Raw genomic sequence first — 21,716 nt, 5'->3', positions numbered from 1 at the left:
TGTGGGTTGGACACTTGCTCTGGTGGTAGCCACACGCTCTCAGGCTCTAAGTGGTTGGACCCTTCTTCCCAGTATCGCCACCGCCCTGTCGGGGTTACAATCCAAGCCTGGCCTGCAGAGCCCCTTGGCTGAGGAGTCTCTCTGTGCTGGGCCCGCTGCCCAGGGTCCCCCTCGCTCTCCCCAGCTGCTCACCATACCCAGGTCCAGACTGTTCCAGCCCCAGCTCCACCACTCTGTCTCTGCACTGCTGCTGCTGCTCTGCCTCCAGCTCCCTGGGCTGCTTCTCTGGCCCCTCTGGCTCTGGTTGCTGCAGGTCTCCTCCCAGGGCAAGTCTGCTCTCTCTGGGCTGTGCCTCTGGCCTTGGGGCTGCAGCTCTGCTCCCAGGCCAGGGTCTGCTCTCTCTGGGCTGCTTTTCTGGTCCCTCTGGATCTGGCCCAGCTCTGCTCCCCCAGCTTAGCTTGGGCCCCTGCTTTCTCCTTAGCTCAGCTCCACTCTGTCTGACCCAAGCAAATCCAGCTCACACGGAGGACAGAACCTCCCTGGCCTCCTGACTCCCTGATTAGCCTGCCCGCCCTGTCGTTCAGGCTGACCTGGAGCATTGGCCTCTCCCCATTGTTCCTGGGGGCTGTCAGTCTCAGGGTCCTGATTTCCCATAGACCCTTCCCCTTTTAGTACTGGGAGCTAGCAACTAAAACACCCCCACTGACTGTTAGTAAAGGGGCAACAGTCCCCTTACATATGTATTTAAGTGTTTTATTATAATATATGATACACAATGATTGAACACAGACTTATGCATCATTGAGCAAATCATAGTTAAGGAGACTGAGTAAACTTAGTGAAATTTACATCAGTATAGTTCTCTTTCATGGAAGGGTTGTTTGGTTTTTATTATTAAAAAGGAGAGAGGGGGAAAACACGCTGATCACACACTCAGATCTGAAATGAACAAAATGACCCTAATTCTTCCTTGGTGTAACTCCACTGACTACAACACAGTTATACCAGGGATGAAAGAGGCTCACTTACTGAATTACATTGTTTTTGAGTGTACGCAGGAGCAGCTGCATTTTTTTCAGTGTGTGGCACTCCAAATACAAGGCCTAATTCTGCAATCCTTACTCAGCAAATGACGCCTACGCACATGAGCTGTCCCAATACAAGATTGTCCCAATATGTGTGTGTATATAAATCTCCAATATGCAGTTGTCAGATTCTTACTTTCGTTATTTTGAAACATGTCACTATCTTTCATTACAGACTAGGCCCCAATGAGAATTTCTCGCAAGAGTAAAATTGCACACATGCTTAAGTATATGCAAGATTAGGCCCAATGCCTAAGGCACCTTAGGAATTTTAAAATTAATTCATCCGAGTTACCCAAATACACAAAGCATTTGACAAGTGCATTACGTTTGAAAGATTTACCCCCCTTAACTCAGGGTCCTTTAAGCATCCCTCCCTACTCTCTAGAAATATTCTCCATTGGTCTGAGAATCAACATTATATTTTTAATCCAAAAGGTTATCTGAACCATAACTTTGTAAACTGTTATTATTGCAATACTAGAATATCCAGTGAAACATGCTTCAAAATGTTCTTAATAACAGTAAAATACACAGCTAATAAGCAATATATACTGAACATATTTCTATATATTGTCAGAAAAGCTTTACCAAAAGGCCTATTCCTAACTGCTTATCCAGAAAGTGAACCTTACAACATTAAGACTAAAACCCACTGTGTAAAGTGTGAAAGTTATGTCTCTATTCTCTTGGCATTTTGTCCTATCAACCCACAGCTATCACTTAGTCTACAATTGATAAGATCTCAAAAAACTGACATTGTTCACATTTAACTAAATAAGCAACACTAGAGATGCACACTAGCTACAAGGTTTGGAACTAGATCCAAATTCCCCCAGAGGGAGAGTTGTTCAGCTTTTAGGATTTGGTTCAAGCCCATCTCTAATACGTCCTTCCAAATGATCTGTCCATCTTTTTGATCATTACATTCTGACAATACAATCTGTAGCTAAGGACATTTTTACTGTCTAATGAGATTTAAAGAATGTGACTTAAGCTTCCTATGAAATGTGGAAACAAAGATTTAAATGAAAGTACTATAATTCCATAAATATTTCAGGCTTAGCCCATTCTTAATATTACCATCAATATAGTTTACAAACGATCTGTATCTGAGTATTAAAATACTAAATATTACAATGAGATTTTAGGCATAAGTCTATGGTACACCATACCACTAACTTCATTTCTTCAGTAAAGGAGGAGAAAACAAGTTCCCTTAGGTCTTGCCTACACTTAAAAGGATTAGCCAATATAGATACCCCTGAAGAACTATACTGGCAAATACCCCTGGCAAATATGCAGTTAACATAGGCAAAAGAGTCCTTTTGACAATATAACTATATCTTAAACTACTTCCCCAAACAGAATAAGTTACATCAGCAAAAGGAGGGTTTTTTGCCAGTATAACTACAGTAGGGCTTTTGCCAGCATTGCTATGTAAGTTAAGGATGTGATCCCCCTCCCCCCCCCCCTCCTTAACTGATATAAGTATGCTGGTAAAACTTTCTGGTGTAGACCAGGCCTGGGAAGAAGAAGAAACTATCACCGTTTTAAGATAATTTTTAATCATAGCTTCCCCATTTACAGAAAACATTTCCTGTGAGACTGTGCCCGTGATGGTCAATCTTCATATGTCTAAGGGTATGTCTACACTATGAAATTAGGTCGATTTTCTAGAAGTCGATTTTTCAGAAGCAGTTTTATACAGTCGATTGCGTGCATCCCCACTAAGTTCATTAAGTTGGCGGAGTGCGTCAACAGTACCGTGGCTAGTGTAGACTTTCGGAGCGGTGCACTTGTGGGTAGCTATCCCACAGTTCCCGCAGTCTCCACTGCCCATTGGAATTCTGGGTTGAGCTCCCAATGCCTGATGGGGCAAAAACATTGTCGTGGGTGGTTTTGGGTACATGTTGTCAGTCGCCCCTCCCTCTCTCCCTCCCTCCATGAAAGCAAAGGCAGACAATAGTTTCGTGGCTTTTTTCCTGGGTTAACTGCACAGATGCCATAGCACTGCAAGCGGGAGCCCACTCAGCTCACCGTCACCACTGCTGTTGTGGGCAAGTCTACTATGAGGGCTGCTGTGATCCAAGTAGCCAATGCAATCATTGACATTCTGTTATCAAGGGTAGTGACTCTGGGAAATGTGCAGGTCTTTTTAGATTTTAGGTGCATCATATTCCTGTCCTTTGTCACTGGTGAAGAAGTCTTGCAGGCGCACGTTCCACATGAAACAGCTCCAGGGCTCCTGCTCTTTTGCCTTGGCCACACTGCAGCAGCTCCTGGGCGCCTTCACATCAATGGTGAACGGCTCCACTGCTTCCGCTGCAACTCTGCAGCAGATGGTGCAGTACGACTGCTAGCCGTCCTCATCAATGGTGTTTTGCTCGCTCCACCGCTTCCGCTGCAACTCTGCTATCCTGATCTCCTGCGAGCTGGAGGCTTCTGCCTCAGGCTGCTCTCCCAGCCGGCAGCACCGTGCAGTTTCGCCTACCCCTTGCTCCCATGGCTCATGAAGCCTGGACAGTAGTAAGGAGCAGTTCAACTATAGTCTGAGCAAGTGCAGAATGATGGTAGAATGTGCCTTTGGATGTTTAAAAGCTCACTGGCGTTGTTGGTCAGACCCCAGCGCAACCAACATTCCCATTGTTATTGCTGCTTGCTGTGTGCTCCATAATATCTGAGAGAGTAAGGGGGGGACATTTATGGCGGGTGGGAGGTTTAGGCAAATTGCCTGGCGTCCGATTCTGAGCAGCCAGACACTGATTAGAAGAGCACAGCAAGGCACACTGAGTATCAAAAGAGACTTTGAAAACTAGTTTCATGACTGGCCAGGCTACGGTGTGACAGTTGTGTGTTTCTCCTTGATGCAAACCTGCCCCCTTTGTTGATTTTAATTCCCTGTAAGCCAACCACCCTCCCTCCTTCAAAATCAAGTAACTATTGTTTTGAAACCATGAATTCTTTATTAATTAAAAAAAATTGAGATAATGGACAAGGAAACCGCCAGTGGTTTTGGGTACATGTCGTCAGTGACCATTCCCTTGCTCCCTCCCTCTGTGAAAGCAATGGCAGACAATCATTTCTTGCCCTTTTTCCTGGATTGCCCGCGCATACGCCATAGCACTGCAAGCGGGAGCCCGCTCCGCTCACCGCTGCAGTTGTGAGCATTGTAAACACCTCACATCTGCCCTTGGAGATTTTGGCATATATATTGGCATTACATCTTTTGGAACGGAGTTCTGATAGCCCGGATTCGTCTCCCCATACAGCGATCAGATCCAGTTCCCCCCGCTTTTGGGGGACTGTATGGTCACCTGTGCTAATGAGCTCGCCATGCTGGCCAAACAGGAAATGAAATTCAAAAGCTCCCGGGGCTTTTCCTGTGTACCTGACTAGTGCATCTGAGTTGAAAGTGCTTGTCATAAATATAAAGGGAAGGGTAAACCCCTTTAAAATCCCTCCTGGCCAGAGGAAAATCCTCTCACCTGTGAAGGGTTAAGAAGCTAAAGGTAACCTCGCTGGCACCTGACCAAAATGACCAATGAGGAGACAAGATTCTTTCAAAAGCTGGGAGGAGGGAGAGAAACTAGGGTCTGTGTCTGTGTCTGTCTGTACACTGCTTTTGCCAGGGATAGAACAGGAATGGCTGAGAAAAGAACTGTGCTGAATAGAATGACTATTCCTGTCTGTGTGTCTTTTTTGCAACTTAAGGTGTTGCCTAGAGGGATTCTCTATATGTTTTGAATCTAATTACCCTGTAAGGTATCTACCATCCTGATTTTACAGAGGTGATTCCTTTATTTCTATTTACTTCTACTTCTATTAAAAGTCTTCTTGTAGGAAAACTGAATGCTTTTTCATTGTTCTCAGATCCAAGGGTTTGGGTCTGTGGTCACCTATGCAAATTGGTGAGGATTTTTACCAACCTTTCCCAGGAAGTGGGGTGCAAGGGTTGGAAGGATTTTGGGGGGAAAGATGTGTCCAAACTACGTTTCCCAGTAAACCCAGTTAGAGTTTGGTGGTGGCAGTGGATATTCCAAGGGCAAAGGATAAAATTAATTTGTACCTTGGGGAATTTTAACCTAAGCTGGTAAAAGTAAGCTTAGGAGGTTTTCATGCAGGTCCCCACATCTGTACCCTAGAGTTCAGAGTGGGGGAGGAACCTTGACAGTGCTGTCCAGAGTGGTCACAATGGAGCACTCTGGGATAGCTCCCGGAGGCCAATACCTTTGAATTGCATCTACACTACCCCAAATTCGACTCAGCAATGTCAATTTTAGCGCTAATCCCCTTGTTGGGGAGGAGTACCAAAATCTATTTTAAGAGCCCTTTAAGTCGACAAAAATAGCTTAGTCATGTGGACGGGTGCAGGGTTAAATCAACCTAAGGCTGCTAAATTTGACTTAAACTCGTAGTGTAGACCTGGGCTAAGTTCCTGAGTCCGCACACACTGGCATATGTAAGTAATTCTACCTGTGGGAGTAGTACCACTGAAATCAATGGAACTATTCACTTGAGTAAAGATACTCACACCACTTTTATTTGCAAGGATGGGTCATTTCAGTTCATCACAGTAATCTCATGAATTTTCATTTGTAATACAAATACCAAGTGTATTAACTTAAAGTTGCAGATACCTCTGTTAACTAGCACCTTACTTATTTGCCCCACCTTTGCCCTACCATTGCTGGGTAGCCACTACCTATTATTTGCACTTACAAAGCTTAATTCTCCCTGATATTGCTTGAGTTGCACAGATGCAAGTCATGGCTCACAGTGATTTTCCCCAGTCTACACTGGGTGTATTCAGTAGTGCAGTTATATCAGTGGCTGGCTCCTGATGGCTGAATTTGGGCCAGATCCCCCATGTAATCACGGCATTTCACCATCCATCCCCAGTAAGGGATGTTTCGGGGAGTAAGGAGTTCTCTTGTTCCTTTCCCCTCCTTCCAAGTTGTTGGTGCCCTGTAAAGTCTCATTCCCACGAAAAAGCCCCTTCACTTGGATTTGGTGCAGAGTGACTATAGGTTCCATTTTGTTCCTTTTTTAAGTCTAGTCCTGGACGTCCCTGATCATCAGTTGTTCCAAAGGGAACAAATGCCCAGTCCCCCACCCCAAAAAAAAAATTCCGGGCACACCCCCCCTAGGGAGGCATGGAGGAATGTTGGGGGGAGGTCAGGCGAGCAGCGCTGGGGCATTGCCCCACAGGGCCAGCCACATATGGCGGAGGAGGAGAGAAAGGGCACCCTATGGGCCAGCCCCATAATCTGTTTTCAGTCTGGGAAATACAGTCACCCTAATTTGGTGTCAAACCCAGGAGTTCCATGTTTATAGTTTCTCCTTGGCATTGTTTTCTCCATCCCCGATGTAGCAAGGGGTCAGCTCCTACATACCCCTCTCCCCATTCACGCCGCAGTGTTAGGCTGGGCAAACCTGGGCTAGAAGCGGCCCATGTGGAAGGCTGACCGCTATCGTTCACCCATGTTTTCTCCTGAGACTAGCCCCACTGACTAACCACAGGTAGTGACACCATTTCAAAACCTGCAGCAGGTTTGCTGGGGCTTGGGAATCCCTCGCTCAGCATTTCCCCAAGAAGAAGGTGGCGCCACCTGCCCGAGGAAAGGACGAGAGGAGCCAGCCATCAGTCCAGGACCGCTACCGTACCATTGCTCCTGCCCGCACGGCTTTGCCCTCTGGTTCCCAGCCTCCCGCAGCCAAGACGCCGCCGTGCAGAAAGAAAACCTCCAGAGAGCGGCCGGGCGGGCTTGGGGGTAAGGACAGCAGCGCTATGGAAGGAGCCCGCCCGCCCGCAGGAAGTTGCTTGAGGGAGTCTGGGCTTTGCTAACTCTGCATTCTTCAATCAACCAGGGCCCTGCTAGGCGCGGAGCACAGCCCTGCCTGCGCCTGACACCCACCACCCTAGGCAGAGTCGCCCACTCGGGCCGAAAAGGGGCCAGCCCGGTACCCCGCCCCATGCAGTTCAGACCCCTCGCCCGCTGCCAGCCCTCCTCACACTGCCCCGAAATGCTGCGTTCCCGGGTGCAGGAGCCCTGGCTCTCCCGGGGGAAGGCGGCGCACGCCCTGCAGCGGTGCCCTGCGGAGAGGAGCCCGCTCTTACCTGCCTGCGGGGTCTCCGGAAGCCCCTTGGCTGGGCCGATCTGCAGCAGCTGGAAAACTTTCCGAGCGTCCTCGCAGCTTGGCAGCTTCTCGCCTTTTAGAGACAGCAGGGCCGCCAACAGGAGGATGCCCGAGCGCAGGCTCTGCCTTCCCATCTCCGGGCAGCGCAGCAGCCTCCAGCCAACTGTACAAACTCTGCCCCAAGAGCCCCCTGCCCCGCAGCCGCCCGTCCCCTGCCACGCAGCAACAGCTGCCACTCGGGAGCCCGCAGCCACAGCTGCCCGCAGCAGCAGGAAGCGTGGGGAGAATTTCTCACAGCTACTTTCACCTGGCGCCGCCGCCGCGGGGATGCGGAGGGAACCGCCCGCGGTCCCTGCCTCTGTCAGACAGGCAGCACGTTCGACTTCGCACCGGGTCCGACCGGTGCTACTACAGCAGGCACCTCTGTGCTGCAGGAGAGAGAAGAAACCAGAGTACTGCAGCCTGCCCCGCCTTCCCAGCAAACCGCCGCCCCCCGACTGACCTCATCAGCATAAGGGTGCAACACCCTCCAAACGCCCTGCTCCAACAAGACAACCTCATTGCTGCAGTACTGTGCAACTCCCATTCCGCCTCACAGACCTCGGAGTAGCTTTGGGAGTTAAGCCTGCCCTCCAATTTCCACCCGCACCTGTAGCGATGGAAGCAGCTTCATTAGTTGGAGTTCGTTGCAGGGCTTCAAGATTAAAAGATTTGCCTATAGACTGGGATGTAGAGCACCCTTCACAGGACACCTTCAACCTGAAATCTCCTAAGGCTTTAGAAAGAAAAAAAATAGTTCCAAGATCCCTGACAATTGCTATGGATTTACAAATCGCACTTTCCATTTAAAAAAAAAAAGGATGGGGGGTCTTTTTTTTTTTTTTTTGCTGTTTGCCTACAGTGAGTTGACAGTGTAGCACAATGCTGTCAGATACACAAAGAAAACGAATTTGAAAAAAAAAAAAAAAAAAGTATTTTCCTCTACCCTCCTTGTTTGTAGTAAGCATAGATTTATAATCAGTTCAAAAAAGACAAAAATATGCTTAAATGGTTGGTTTTGGTTTAAAATAGAACACCGGATCGTTTTTAAAATCAGATTCTGCTCAGGAGCTGGGATAATAGGAAAATGCCCACAAAATTTCAATGTTCAGAGAATGATTAAATACATTATTTTAAACCCTGATTCACAGGGTTCCCTTCCCACTCTGAACTCTAGGGTGCAGATGTGGGGACCAGCATGAAAAACCCCCTAAGCTTATTTTTACCAGCTTAGGTTAAAAACTTTCCCAAGGCACAAATTTCACCTTGTCTTTGAACAGTATGCTGCCACCACAAAGTGATTTAGACAAAGAACAGGGAAAGGACCACTTGGAGTTCCTATTTTCCCCCAAATATCCCCCCAAGCCCTTACACCCCCTTTCCTGGGGAGGCTTGAGAATAAACAAGATGAGCAAAAACCAGCCTTGGATTTCTAACACCCCAAAAACCCAATCAGATTATTAAAAAAAACAGAGCTTTATTAGAAGAACAAAAAAAGATAAGAGAACAACTCTGTAAGATCAGAATGGAAGATAATCTTACAGGCAGTCAGATTTAAAACACAGAGAATCCCTCTCGGCAAAACCTTAAGTTACAAAAAGACACAAAAACAGGAATACACATTTCCTCCAGCACAGCGAATTTCACAAGCCAAAACAAAGAAAACCTAACACATTTTCTAGCTAGATTACTTACCAACTTTACAGGAGTTGGAGGGCCTGAATCCTTGATCTGTTCCTGGCAAAGGTATCACACAGACAGACAAAAGCCTCCCCTCCCCCAGATTTGAAAGTCTCTTGTCCCCTCATTGGTCATTTTGGGTCAGGTACCAGCCAGGTTACCTGAGCTTCTTAACCCTTCACAGGTAAAAGGACTTTCCCTCTGGCCAGGAGGGATTTTATAGCACCATATATAGAAAAGGTGGTTACACTTCCCTTTATTTTTATGACACTAAATAAGATCAAAATGGAAGCTAAAAAGAGAAGACAATTCATATTTAAAAAGGGGAAGCCTCCTTTATATCCGCCAGCACTCAGCCATATAGTTCTTCAGTGTCCTACGGTATGACATCTTTTATCCTTAATGGTGAATTTCTTTCAAAGCCTTCGTCTTCAATTGCTTTTCTTTCCCCGCACCTCTAGTTTTGAGAGAGATTTTGTATTTATGAAAGCAAGGAACTAATAGCACTGATTAGAGTCTAATATGGGGAGATATTGTTCAAGGGTTACCCAAAGATTTGGCTAGAATACCTCAATTTTAACTTGCAATATTGTTGTGATTACAGAATAAGAAATGTAATAGGTTATGCATTGTTTACAAAGCGACCACAGCAATGAACACAAGAGGAGAAAAGTTTATTCTAAGCCTGCAATTTTAGGGATACAGCTATTTACTAAACATTTCTGTCCTAATCAAAAAACTGAAAATATGTGAAGGAGGAGTACACAGAATAAATTTTCTGGTTTTGAACTACAGTCAGCTAAAAATGTTTGATATTTCTTAGGGAAAATAGACAGATGGGGTAAAATAAAAAGCTGGAAGTAGAAGTAGAAGAAAGGAATGAGTGAAAAAAAGCAAGAAAGTGGTAAATTGGAGTCAGATTGAGAGGAAAAATAAAATGCACTAAAAATAGTATATTTTGCTCTTTAAACAATGAATAATCCATTACATTAAGGATAAATAGTGTCATGCTGCAGGACACTGAAGAACTACATGGCTAGGTAGAGATGAGGCCTCAGTTCAGCACAGTATTTAAAGCATGTGCTTAACTTTAAGCATGAGGGGAATCACATTTAAGTGGAACTACTCAGATGCCTACAGTTAGGCACGTATTGATCACATTCCCAAATGAGGGCCTTTGTGAGGTTCCTTCTCCTTAAAGAGTTTTGTCTATTCTTCCATTGGGTGGAGTAGGGATTTCTCCCCATACTCCAAAGATGTACAAATGCTTTAGATATTACCTCATCCTTAGAAAGTCTGGACCCTCTCCACTCTGCCAGCATAACTCCCTTGGAGGTCCATTGCTATAGCTATTACCCTAGCTCCTATCTCCCTAGCTATTACCTGCTGGTAGAACCAGGGGAGCTCCGTGGGTTGTTTTAACTTTCTTCTTCTGGTTGCCTGGGTCCCTACCCTGTCCCCTCCTTTCTGTTTCACTGCTCTTCAGGTTTAAAGATAAGCTCTTCATAGAGGAAAGGATTCCTATTGCCACATAGGTGGTTAGCCTCCCTTCCATGTTTGTGTCTCCCTCCATTCAGAGATCCCAAGAGTATAGTTTGGCCCACAGTTGGAACGTACATATTGCCTTCCTAACAGATCTTGAATTTTGCTGGTACAGTACATGATAGTACAGCATACTAGCACCTCTCCCAAACTGCCTTCTTATATTCCAGTATCTTAATTTTCATTTAAAAACAAAAATTAAGTATCTTGATATTGTTGATGTGAAGATTGCCTTGGAAATGTGAACTGAGTGTAACTGAGGCAGCACACTCTGCCTGAGTCTTCAGAGAGCCTGTGAAAGTAATTCAGAGATGCAAACTGTGCCATTCATCAGGTACCAGTTATGCTATTAAAATGCCAGTATTATTACTTATTTCACTGCATGTAAGAAAGACGCAGTATTATATTATCAATATCTACACAATCTAGTGAATGACAACTTATTTTGGCACCACGAATGGGCAGGCCTAGAAGAGTACCACCTCTTATATGTTTCCCTCCTAAATCAAGAAGGATCCAGCCCCAAGGAAACCAATCAGGTATGAGTCCTACAGAAGGGAATACAAGCCTGAAGAGTCTATGGGTGTATTGAAACCCCTCTAGTGGAGAAGCCACAACCAAGAAGCCCAACACAACCCTGAGAGCACATAGGATCATGTTTTGAACATCTGCATAATCTCCTATGACCAACATCTCAATTTTGTGAGATAATTTTGTGAGTGTAGCTTGGAAGAAGACCACTACTCCTCTCCCCTCTAATCCAATTGGTGCTTACTGAACAAGATCAGTGATCAATCTGGTCTAATATCCTGTGTCCAATAGTGGCCAGTAACAGATATTTCACAGGAAGGTGCAAGAAATGCCAAAATGCAATAACCTATCCAGAAATGATGTTTCTTCCTAACCCTTATCAGTCAGTGGCTGGCTTAACCACTGGATATCATCCTCATCTCTATATATGTCTAATCTTTTTTTGAATCTTCTAGATTCTTGGATTCAGTGATGTTTTCTGGCAGTGAGTTCTACATGCATTATCTAAAAAGGATATCCTTTTATCAGTTTTTACAATGTTGCCTTTCAGTTGAAGTGGATGTCTCTTTCTTCTGCTACTATGGTTAAGTCAGGGCACTGAGTTTAATATATAAAAACCTCTTCTGTCCCTTCCTTTAGTTTACAGAGAAGATTATTAGCAAAGTAAAAAGTCTATACCCATTAGAAGGGGGGGGGGGAGGATAAAGAAAAGAAGGGTGAACTATTAGAGCAGTGGTCCCCAAACTGTGGAATGCACATCCCTAGGGGGGCATGGATGAATGTCCAAGTAGGGTTTGGGGGAAGCTGGGCCAGCCCCCATAGGGGTGGGAGCACCATCCAGCTCAGCTCCAGCCTCACCCCGGCCCCAGCCCCTGACTCTACTCCTGGTCATGGCCCTGCCCCTGCTCTCAGCCACTGGTCCCTACTCCCGGGCCCTGCTCCCAGTACAGGGGGGTGCAGACACATTCCACTACTGATAAAGGGTGGCATGAGAAAAAAAGTTTGGGCACCGCTGTATAAGAGTAAAAGATTTTAATTATGCACAGCAAAAAAACATTTTAGTTCAGAAGAGAAAACATCTTTAATTGCTCCAAAAATCTGGTAATACCCTCTCTGGAAGCCATAACTGTAGAGCAAATCCATTCTAAAATCAGTGAAACTCATTTTGGAAGACAGGGATGTCGTTAAGGCAAACCATTTGGGGAAAGTGATTCTCCATCCAAGCCAGAAAAAGTAAGGTGTTAGCCAGCAACTGGACTGATCATAGAATCATAGAATCATAGAATATAAGGGTTGGAAGGGACCCCAGAAGGTCATCTAGTCCAACCCCCTGCTCGAAGCAGGACCAATTCCCAGTTAAATCATCCCAGCCAGGGCTTTGTCAAGCCTGACCTTAAAAACCTCTAAGGAAGGAGATTCTACCACCTCCCTAGGTAACGCATTCCAGTGTTTCACCACCCTCTTAGTGAAAAAGTTTTTCCTAATATCCAATCTAAACCTCCCCCACTGCAGCTTGAGACCATTACTCCTCGTTCTGTCATCTGATACCATTGAGAACAATCTAGAGCCATCCTCTTTGGAACCCCCTTTCAGGTAGTTGAAAGCAGCTATCAAATCCCCCCTCATTCTTCTCTTCTGCAGGCTAAACAATCCCAGCTCCCTCAGCCTCTCCTCATAACTCATGTGTTCCAGACCCCTAATCATTTTTGTTGCCCTTCGCTGGACTCTCTCCAATTTATCCACATCCTTCTTGAAGTGTGGGGCCCAAAACTGGACACAGTACTCCAGATGAGGCCTCACTAATGTCGAATAGAGGGGAACGATCACGTCCCTCGATCTGCTCGCTATGCCCCTACTTATACATCCCAAAATGCCATTGGCCTTCTTGGCAACAAGGGCACACTGCTGACTCATATCCAGCTTCTCGTCCACTGTCACCCCTAGGTCCTTTTCCGCAGAACTGCTGCCTAGCCATTCGGTCCCTAGTCTGTAGCTGATCGTGTAGCAAATATTAGGAATCAAGAAAGGCATAGCCAGACACCACAAAAAAGTACCAGGGGGAATTAAGAAGTGTAGCAGCTGCACCAGTCATGTGAAAAGGCAGACAACTGAGAAAGAGGAACAATGATAAAAGAAGTTGTGGCAATGAAGTGGCAATTGGGGAGGGGGGGAGGGAAGGAGGGAGGATACAGATGTTTATATCCTACTTTAGCTGTACCACCACTTGTAGACATTGACAGAAAAGCTTGTAAGTAATCCCAAAATAGCTCACTAGCTTTTAACTTTTGTTTTATTTTTACCTATTTTTACCATACAACAGTTTAGAGATCTCCTGCAACCCAGAGATATCAGAAGTGCTGATATCACTTCTACAAAATACCATGTTCTATGTGTGACATGTATTGTATTGCAAGTACCCATTGTTTAAGAATATGAATTTGAGAATGATTTTGCATTAATCTAAAATCCCCCACAACATCTTTATAAATTTGCCTTGGAGATAGAATTATTAATTTTGGCTTAACTGAAATATTAGTTCCAATTCTCCTCTCAATTTCACAGCAGTGCATCACATGATTTCAGGGTGAGAGGATAATTTTGTAAGTGAATAAAGTGTTAGGGAGAAGCTGTGTGCCTATTTGCAGATTATGGTATATTTATACACATAAAAAGAGGGAATTCTCACATGTTTATGTCAGAGTGAACATGGGGAGGAAAATTTAATAGGGAGACTAAAATCTGACTATAGAATTGTTAAGAATGCACTCTTCATTTGTATACTGAGTCTTCACTCATACTTTTCCACTTCATTCTTGCTTCATGTTAAGGAAAAAAAGAAAGATTGGCACTGCACTACAAAGGTCTGTTACTCTGTAGATACCATAGATTATATTCAGGACTGAGACATGAGAAAAGAAATAAATATTGATAACTTCTTATATTACTAAAAGGAAAACAGAACGGTAAATAGTAAATGAATGTTTATGTCATGTAGTTAAAAAACAAACTTCAAAAAAGAAACATTTGCCCTCACTTCCTTGTGCAGAATAAAAACCATCTCAAAAATTAAATCAAAGAGATATAAAACATATTGGCTCCTCGCTTTTTCTCCTTGCTACAGAATCCCATCAAAATCTAGGTCATTAGAATAACAGTGTTACACAAGAGTACAGACCTTCAGAGAGTGAGAAAAACATGGGGACCTGACAGTTCAAATGTAAAATTACTTTGCCTTTAAAAACAAAAAAATAGGAACATGCTCCACTTAAAAATAAGTCAGTTTTAAAAAAAGGTTTAAAGTAGTTTCAGGTCCTATCCCTACCCTGGAATCCCTTTGGGATTTTTTTGTTTTGTTTTGTTTTTTGTGGTTTTACAAAAAAAATATTTTCCTATTTATAATGCTTTAGGTCTCAACTGTTGCCAAGTGAAATACCCACAAAATGATAGGGGAAGCAGAACTACTGATGATACTGGAGATTTTGGTAGGCGTGGAGAGAGAGAAGGTTACTGACTATAGCCAAAGCTCTGTAATGCACAAAATAATCCCCACCATCACCACTCAAAAAATATCAACCTGCCCCGACTGATACTTGTAACTATTGTAGGCAATGTTTTTCAGACACAAGTGTGATTTTTAATGAAAGGGAATGTTCCTTTAATATTTATATTTTGTTCAGATTACTGGAAGCAGTTGCAAGGTAAACAGAGCAAAGGGATGGCAGGTCTACTATGTTGATCCACTCCATTAGAAGGTACTCAAATCCGAGATAAAGCTGCTGAAGATCTGATGACTGTTTTTGGTAGGTGTGGCTCATTAACTCTACTAGGGATTTAAGGAAGATAGGAGTTACTCACTAGAGAGAAAGGAACCTAGGAGAGATGTGGTCCTCAAGGCAAACCCTGAGGGTAGTTATGCTCCAAGAGGAAATTTAGAATAAAACATTTCAAAATCAGGCTATTTTTCATTGTTTGTTCAATTATTAAGATTATGTGACCCTTAGGGTAAGTTTGTTGTCAATAGTGTGTGTGTCTGTGTTTGTGGTGTGCTTGCTGCTAGACTGAAATATACCACGTGGTCTGTTTATTTGGGAGACCGTGTGTGTGCTGAGCCAGTGGTGAGCTGGAGCCGGTTCGCACTGGTTCCCGGTAACCGGTTGCTGAATTTTGAAGCAGTTTTAGAACTGGATGTTAAAAATTGTTAGGAAAACAAATATTATAAAATGATCTTAAAATGAATAATCTTAATCTTAATAAATGGTGTAGAAAATAATAGGGGAGGGGTCGGCAACCTGCGGCACACCTGCCAAAGGTGGCAGGCGAGCCGATTTTTACTGGCACGCTGCTGCCAGCCGGGGTCCACTGGCCCCACTCAGCCCGCTGCCTGCCTGGGTGAACGGAACTGAGCAGGGCCAGCGGCCAGGACCCCAGCTGGCAGGAGCCGGCGGACGGAAACCCAGACCCGCGTCGGGTGAGCCGCTGCTGGTCTGGGGTTCTGTCCGCCACCCCGCTCAGCCAGCCGCCAGACTGGAGTTCTGGCTGCTGGCCCCTTGCCAGCTGGGGTCCCAGCCATTTGCCCCACTCAGCCCACTGCCTGCCTGGGTGAATGGAACTGAGTGGGGCCGGCGGCCGGGACCCCGGCTGACAGGAGGCGGTGGCCGGAACCCCAGACCGGCGGCGGGTGAGCAGCTGCTGGTCTGGGGTTCTGTCCACCACCCCACTCAGTCCGCCACCAGACTGGGGTTCCGGCCGCCGGCCCCTTGCCAGATGGGGTCCCAGCCATCGGTCCCGCTTAGCCCGCTGTCATTCTGGGGTTCCATGGGGGGCTCATGTAAATGTAAAATTTCTAACTGGCACGGGAAACCTTAAATTAATGAAGACTTGTAATACAGTGTACAAAATAAACTTCAAATGCAAAGGGACATGGAATTCTAGCAGTTAAAGAGCCGTTTCTACAACGGATAGGTCAAGATTTATGTTGCTATCCACGTGTGCATGTAATGTCATCCCAGACTGCGACTTGGTCGCATCCAAGTTTGTCCTGACGCGAGACAAACGTCTCGTTTATTATTTTATTAACGGGGTTGTACTTGCCTCATTCGTGCACTTGCTCAACTGTTTTCTATACAGTTCAACAAGACCAGTAAGTCATAGTCGGTCTGTTTGTTTCTAGTAAATTGCATGTGATATTTCGGTGTGTAATACTAACTGGACTGTTATTCGAAGATTAAAGTTTTCTATTCAATATAATTTACCCTTCATAATGAAATGCCAGAAAAGCATTATTGACTGGTTTTCCACTAAAATGACAAAATCATCAGTCTGTAGTTCTAGTAGCGAAAATAATTATTTAAATACTGAAAACGCCAATGACAATAATTTTGGTGATGAAAATATCTTAAATGTTGAATCATCTGAAAATGTGTCTGCAATGGAAGAAGATTTATATGACTGTGCAAATGTAGTACCCGATTGTTGGACTTCCGAGCAGGCATAATATTTTTTAAAGAAATATAATGGCTTGATAATTGAAGGCAAAAAACTTGGCTGTTCCCACTGTGCAAATATGTCATATTTGGGGGTCCTTGAGGAAAATCTTTACACATTTCTTCAGAATTGCAGAAGTGTACTATTAAAGCATCTGGAACTGATAAAAAAGTTCAGCAAGCTTGATTAAGAAAAAAAATGAGGGAACATTTCGAATCAAGCTCTCATTTGAGAGTTATAAATATTTTAAATGAATCTAAAAAAGAACCTCTCACTACAGTGATTGATAAAAGTTACTGAAAAAATATTGCAATAACCAGCAAAATTTTCAACATAGTTTACAGCTTAGTAAAAAGAAATCAACCAATGTCAGATATGGAGGATGAAGTAGAGCTACAAATTAAGAATGAAACCGATTTAGGGGTTACCTACATTCTCGATTTTCGGCCATCAGAATCGTAGAGCATATTGCTGAATTAATAAGAAAACAATTTTTTAGTAAAATCATTGAAAACAATGCAAAGATTTGTATTATTATTGATGAAGCTTCTACAATTTCAAGTAAAACTGTGCTTGTAATTCTTATAAAATTATAGAATTACAAGATTCTTCACCAACAGTTTTTCTCGATTTAGTGGAATTAGAATCAACAAAAGCAGAAAATATTTATAATGCTTTGAGACATTCATTAACCAATACAGGATTTGACACAGAATATTTAAAGAGAAATTTAATCGGATTTTGTTCTGATGGCGTGAGCACCATGCTTGGACATAAATCTGGAGTTGCTACAAGACTCATTCAAGATTTTCCAAACATTATAATTTGGCATTGTTTGAATCATCGGCTAAAACTGGCTTTAGATGATGCTATAAATGATATCAATGAAATAAGCCATTTCAAGATTTTTTTGGACAAGATTTATGCAATTTTTCATCAGTCAAATAAAAGTCAGTTTGAACTTAAACAAGTTTCTGAAGAAATATATATTGAAATCATCAAAATAGACCATGTTTTTGGTCCACAATGCGCTTCTTGTAGCCTTAGAGCTGTCAAAGCAGTCTGGAGAGCTTATCCAGCTCTCTATATTTATTTTTCCAAAAATAAGAAATTTTCTGGCATGGAAAAAAGGTTGAAAAACAAAGAATTTTTAAAAGACTTGGCATTAATGATTGACATTTTGGATGAACTTGCATTATTATCAAATGCACTGCAAGCGAGACAATTGAGTTTAACAAAGGCAGATAAGCTAATCAAACGAATGATTGATTTTTTCATACAATTAAAAGATAGTTTTGGTATACATGAAAATAAAATTAATGAAATGATAGAAAGTGATGCTTTTAAGTGCATAGAGTTTGAAGATAATGTAAGGTTTAAATCACTGCCATGAGACAAAGTAATAGAGTGCATTATTGAAAAAATGAAGGCAAGATTATTAAATGAAAATCACATTAAACATAAAGACGACAATTTAGGTCATTCTAGTAATACACCTAAAATAGTTGAATTATTCAATGTTATGGATCCCACTTCATGGAATACTGAAGAAGTCAGGTTACCTTGGAAATCAGAAGAAGAAAAAGAGCATGAATTAAACAAATTCATAAAATTTGTAGTTGATTTAAATGATTTTTGTGACCATGTAGAGAATAATATTCAATCTAAACATCTTCCTGATCCAGAAACAATAAGGAAAGCAAAGCAAATTATGAACATAATTGCAATTAGTTCTGCAGAAGCAGAAAGAGCTTTTTCGTTGATGAATATTATTTGTAGTGATAAAAGGGCGAATTTAACAATTACACATATCTCAAGCTTTATGACCATCAATTTGTTGGGAAAACCACTAAATTCCTGGAACCCAATACCATATGTTAAAGCATGGATGAGAAGTCATCGATCCGCATTAGATACCAGAGTTCAGATATCCAACACCAAAGGTTATGGAGAAGATCAAGAAGCCATTTGGAAATTACTACCTAATTAGTAATGAATAATGTACTTAAATATTCTTTAAAATATTGCTTGTTGCATTGTATACTTCAACATGAATATATTACACTTTTTATTTTTAATAACTTAAGTAGTTTACATGTAATATTTTAAAATACAAGAATAATAGGCATTTCATTCTTAAATATTATTATTGTTTGCTTACTCATACTTCTCTTCTTTATATTTTCTTTTCAAATGTATTTTAAATTAATTTAAGAAAGCAGTACTTTGTTTCTATTGTTATAAACATTTAAAATGTTTTTTATTTTTTTTTTGTTAAATATGACTCCCAATGACTCAATGAATTGCCACTTCTTATGGAAAAAGGTACAAAAAATACATACTGTGGTACATCCCTTAAATCAGAACTTTTTATAGGGAACTGGTTGTTAAGATTTTGGCAGCTCATCACTGTGCTGAGCCTAGTGGCCTGGGGAGTTTTGTGAAGGAGTTTAAAGGGAGAGGGGAACAGGATTAGATATACTTAACATTATTTAAACTTAAAGCCAAAAAAAAACCCTGATAAAAACAAAACAGCAACAAAAGAAATAGCTTCAGGAGTAAAACGATAATGCAGGCAGAAGGCCAGCAACTGAGTGGGGGCTACCCAGTTTATTGCACTCAATGCCGCATGTATGCTTATGGGAGGGTGGCGTATATGTGCATTCGCTGCAAGGAGCTCCTCGCCCTCAGAGACCGTGTATAGGCTTTGGAGACCAGAGTGGCTGAACTGGAGGAGCTAAGGGAGACAGAGAGGTACATAGATGAGACTTTCCGGGACACCGTAGAACAGTCCCACCCTGGTCTGACAGCCTCTGTGCTGTCGAGGAGGATGAAAGTCTCAGGGAAGGAGAACATCCAATGGGAACAGAGGGAAATGATCCCATAGTAGGGACCATCCTTCCAGATGATGTTGTGGTATCCTCTCGCACTGAGGATACCTCTCTGGGGGAGGGAACTCCAGTTATTAGGAAGAAACAGGTAATAATTATGGGGGACTTGATCATTAGAAATATAGATAGCTGGGTTTGTGATGACCAGGAGAACTGCATGGTGACTTGCCTGCCTGGTGTGAAGGTTGTGGATCCCTCGAGACATCTAGGATAGATGTATGTGTAGTGCTGGGGAGGAGCCGCTGGTTGTGGTACATGTAGGTATCTATGGCATAGGGAAGGATAGGAGAGAGAGATCCTGGACACCAAATTTAGGCTGCTAGGTAAGATACTGAAGTCCAAGACCTCCATGGTAGCATTCTCTGAGATGCTCCAGTTCCACATGCAGGGCCAGGTAGATAGGCAGAACTGCAGGGTCTCAATGAGTGGATGAGACAATGGTGTAGGGAGCAGGGGTTTAGATTTATTAGGAACTGTGGAAAGGGGGAACCTATTCAGGAAGGATGGGCTCCACCTAAACCAAAATGGAACCAGATTGCTGGCACTTAACTTTTAAAAGGTTGTAGAGCAGCTTTTAAACTAGGGGCTGGGGGAAAGCTGACAGGTGCAGAAGAGTATGTGATTCGGACAGAGACATCCCTAAGGGGAGCATCTATTAACGGAGATTCTCTATGTCCTAGTAAGGAGGAGAGGGTGGCAAATGATAAAATACAGGTAGGATTGGATTAGAAACAGTCAAATGAAAGAGTCCCATTCAATTGCATCATGTAATGGCAGACAGCTAAAAAGTACGTTTTTAAAGAGCTTTATACACTAATGCTAAAAGTGTAAATAATAAGATGTGTGAACTAGAGTGCCTCATATTAAATGAGAATATTGATATAATAGGCATCACAGAAACTTGGTAGAATGAGGATAATCAATGGGACACAGTAATTCCAGGGTACAAAATATATCGGAAGGACAGAACAGGTCATGCTGGTGGGGGAGTGCACTATATGTGAAAGAAAGCATAGAATCAAAAGAAGCAAAAATCTTAAATGAACCAAACTGTACCATGGAATCTCTATGGATAGTAATTCCATGCTCTAGTAAGAAGAAGATAGCAGTAGGAATATATTACCGACCAGCTGACCAGGATGGTGATAGTGACTGTGAAATGCTCAGGGAGATTAGAAAAGCTATTAAAATAAAAAAAATAATAATGGGAGATTTCAATTATCCCCATATTTACTGGGTACATGTCACCTGAGGACAGGATGCAGAAATAAAGTTTCTTGACACCTTAAATGACTGCTTCTTGGAGCAGCTGGTCCTGGAACCCACAAGAAGAGAGGCAATTCTTGATTTAGTCCTAAGTGGAGCAAAGGATCTGGTCCAAGAGGTAGCTGGACCACTTTGTAATAGTGACCATAATATAATTAAATTTACCATCCCTGTGGTGGGGGAAACACCACAGAAGCCCAACACTGTAGCATTTAATTTCAGAAAGGGGAACTTCACAAAAATGAGGTTAGTTAAACAGAAATTAAAAGGTACAGTTCCAAAAGTAAAATCTCTGCAAGTTGCATGGAAACTTTTTAAAGACACCATAATAGATGCTCAACTTAAATGTATACCCCAAATTCAAAAACATAATAAGAGAACCGAAAAAGAGCCACCGTGGCTAAACAACAAAGTAAAAGAAGCAGTGAGAGGCAAAAAGGCATCCTTTAAAAAGTGGAAGTTAAATCCTAGTGAGGAAAATGGAAAAGCACAAAAACCCTGGCAAATGAAGTGTAAAAATATAATTAAGACGGCCAAAAAAGAGTTTGAAGAACAGCTAGCTAAAGACTCAAAGTAATAGCAAAAAAAAAAAAAAATCTAGCAAAAAAAACAGCAGGAAGCCTGTTAAACAACCAGTGGGGCCACTGGACGATCAAGATGCTAAAGGAGCACTCAAGGATAAGGCCACTGCAGAGAAATTAAATGAATTCTTTGCATTGGACTTCACGGCGGAGGATGTGAGGCAGATTCCCAGACCTGAGCAATTCTTTTTAGTTGAGAAACCTGAGGAAATCTCCCAGATTGAGGTGTAATTAGAGGCGGTTTTGGAAGAAATTGATAAATTAAACAGTAATAAGTCACCAGAACCAGATGGTTTTCACCCAAGAGTTCTGAAGGAACTCAAATTTAAATCAGCTTCTGTACCAAATAACTGGACGACAGCTAATGTGATGCCAATTTTTAAAAAGGGCTCCAGAGGTGATCCCGGCAATTACAGGCCGGTAAGACTGACTTCAGTACCAGGCACACTGGTTGAAACTATAGTAAAGAACGATAT

The 21,716-nt window shown here is 42.8% G+C and overlaps 1 protein-coding gene and 1 pseudogene across 2 annotated transcripts in view; one reads left to right on the top strand and one right to left on the bottom strand.

Annotated features, from left to right (window-relative positions):
- The window catches only part of GPC5 (glypican 5), a 1,139,255-nt gene extending 1,131,530 nt beyond the window's left edge, over positions 1-7,725 (bottom strand). The window contains exon 1 of one of the 2 annotated variants that reach the window (XM_075129298.1): positions 7,207-7,725. In XM_075129298.1, coding sequence (XP_074985399.1) covers positions 7,207-7,360 — 154 coding nt within the window. In that variant the 5' untranslated portion in view covers positions 7,361-7,725. The remainder of the gene's footprint in view (positions 1-7,206) is intronic. The other variant, XM_048853218.2, reaches the window with a different exon arrangement.
- Positions 7,726-16,320: 8,595 nt separating this feature from the next.
- Positions 16,321-18,492, top strand: LOC125621102 (E3 SUMO-protein ligase KIAA1586-like; annotated as a pseudogene).
- Positions 18,493-21,716: the final 3,224 nt, after the last annotated feature.

The sequence above is a fragment of the Caretta caretta genome, chromosome 1 (genome assembly GCF_965140235.1).
Source record: "Caretta caretta isolate rCarCar2 chromosome 1, rCarCar1.hap1, whole genome shotgun sequence".
In the NCBI taxonomy this organism is placed as follows: Eukaryota; Metazoa; Chordata; order Testudines; family Cheloniidae; genus Caretta; species Caretta caretta.
This window is presented reverse-complemented; position numbering and strand designations above follow the sequence as displayed.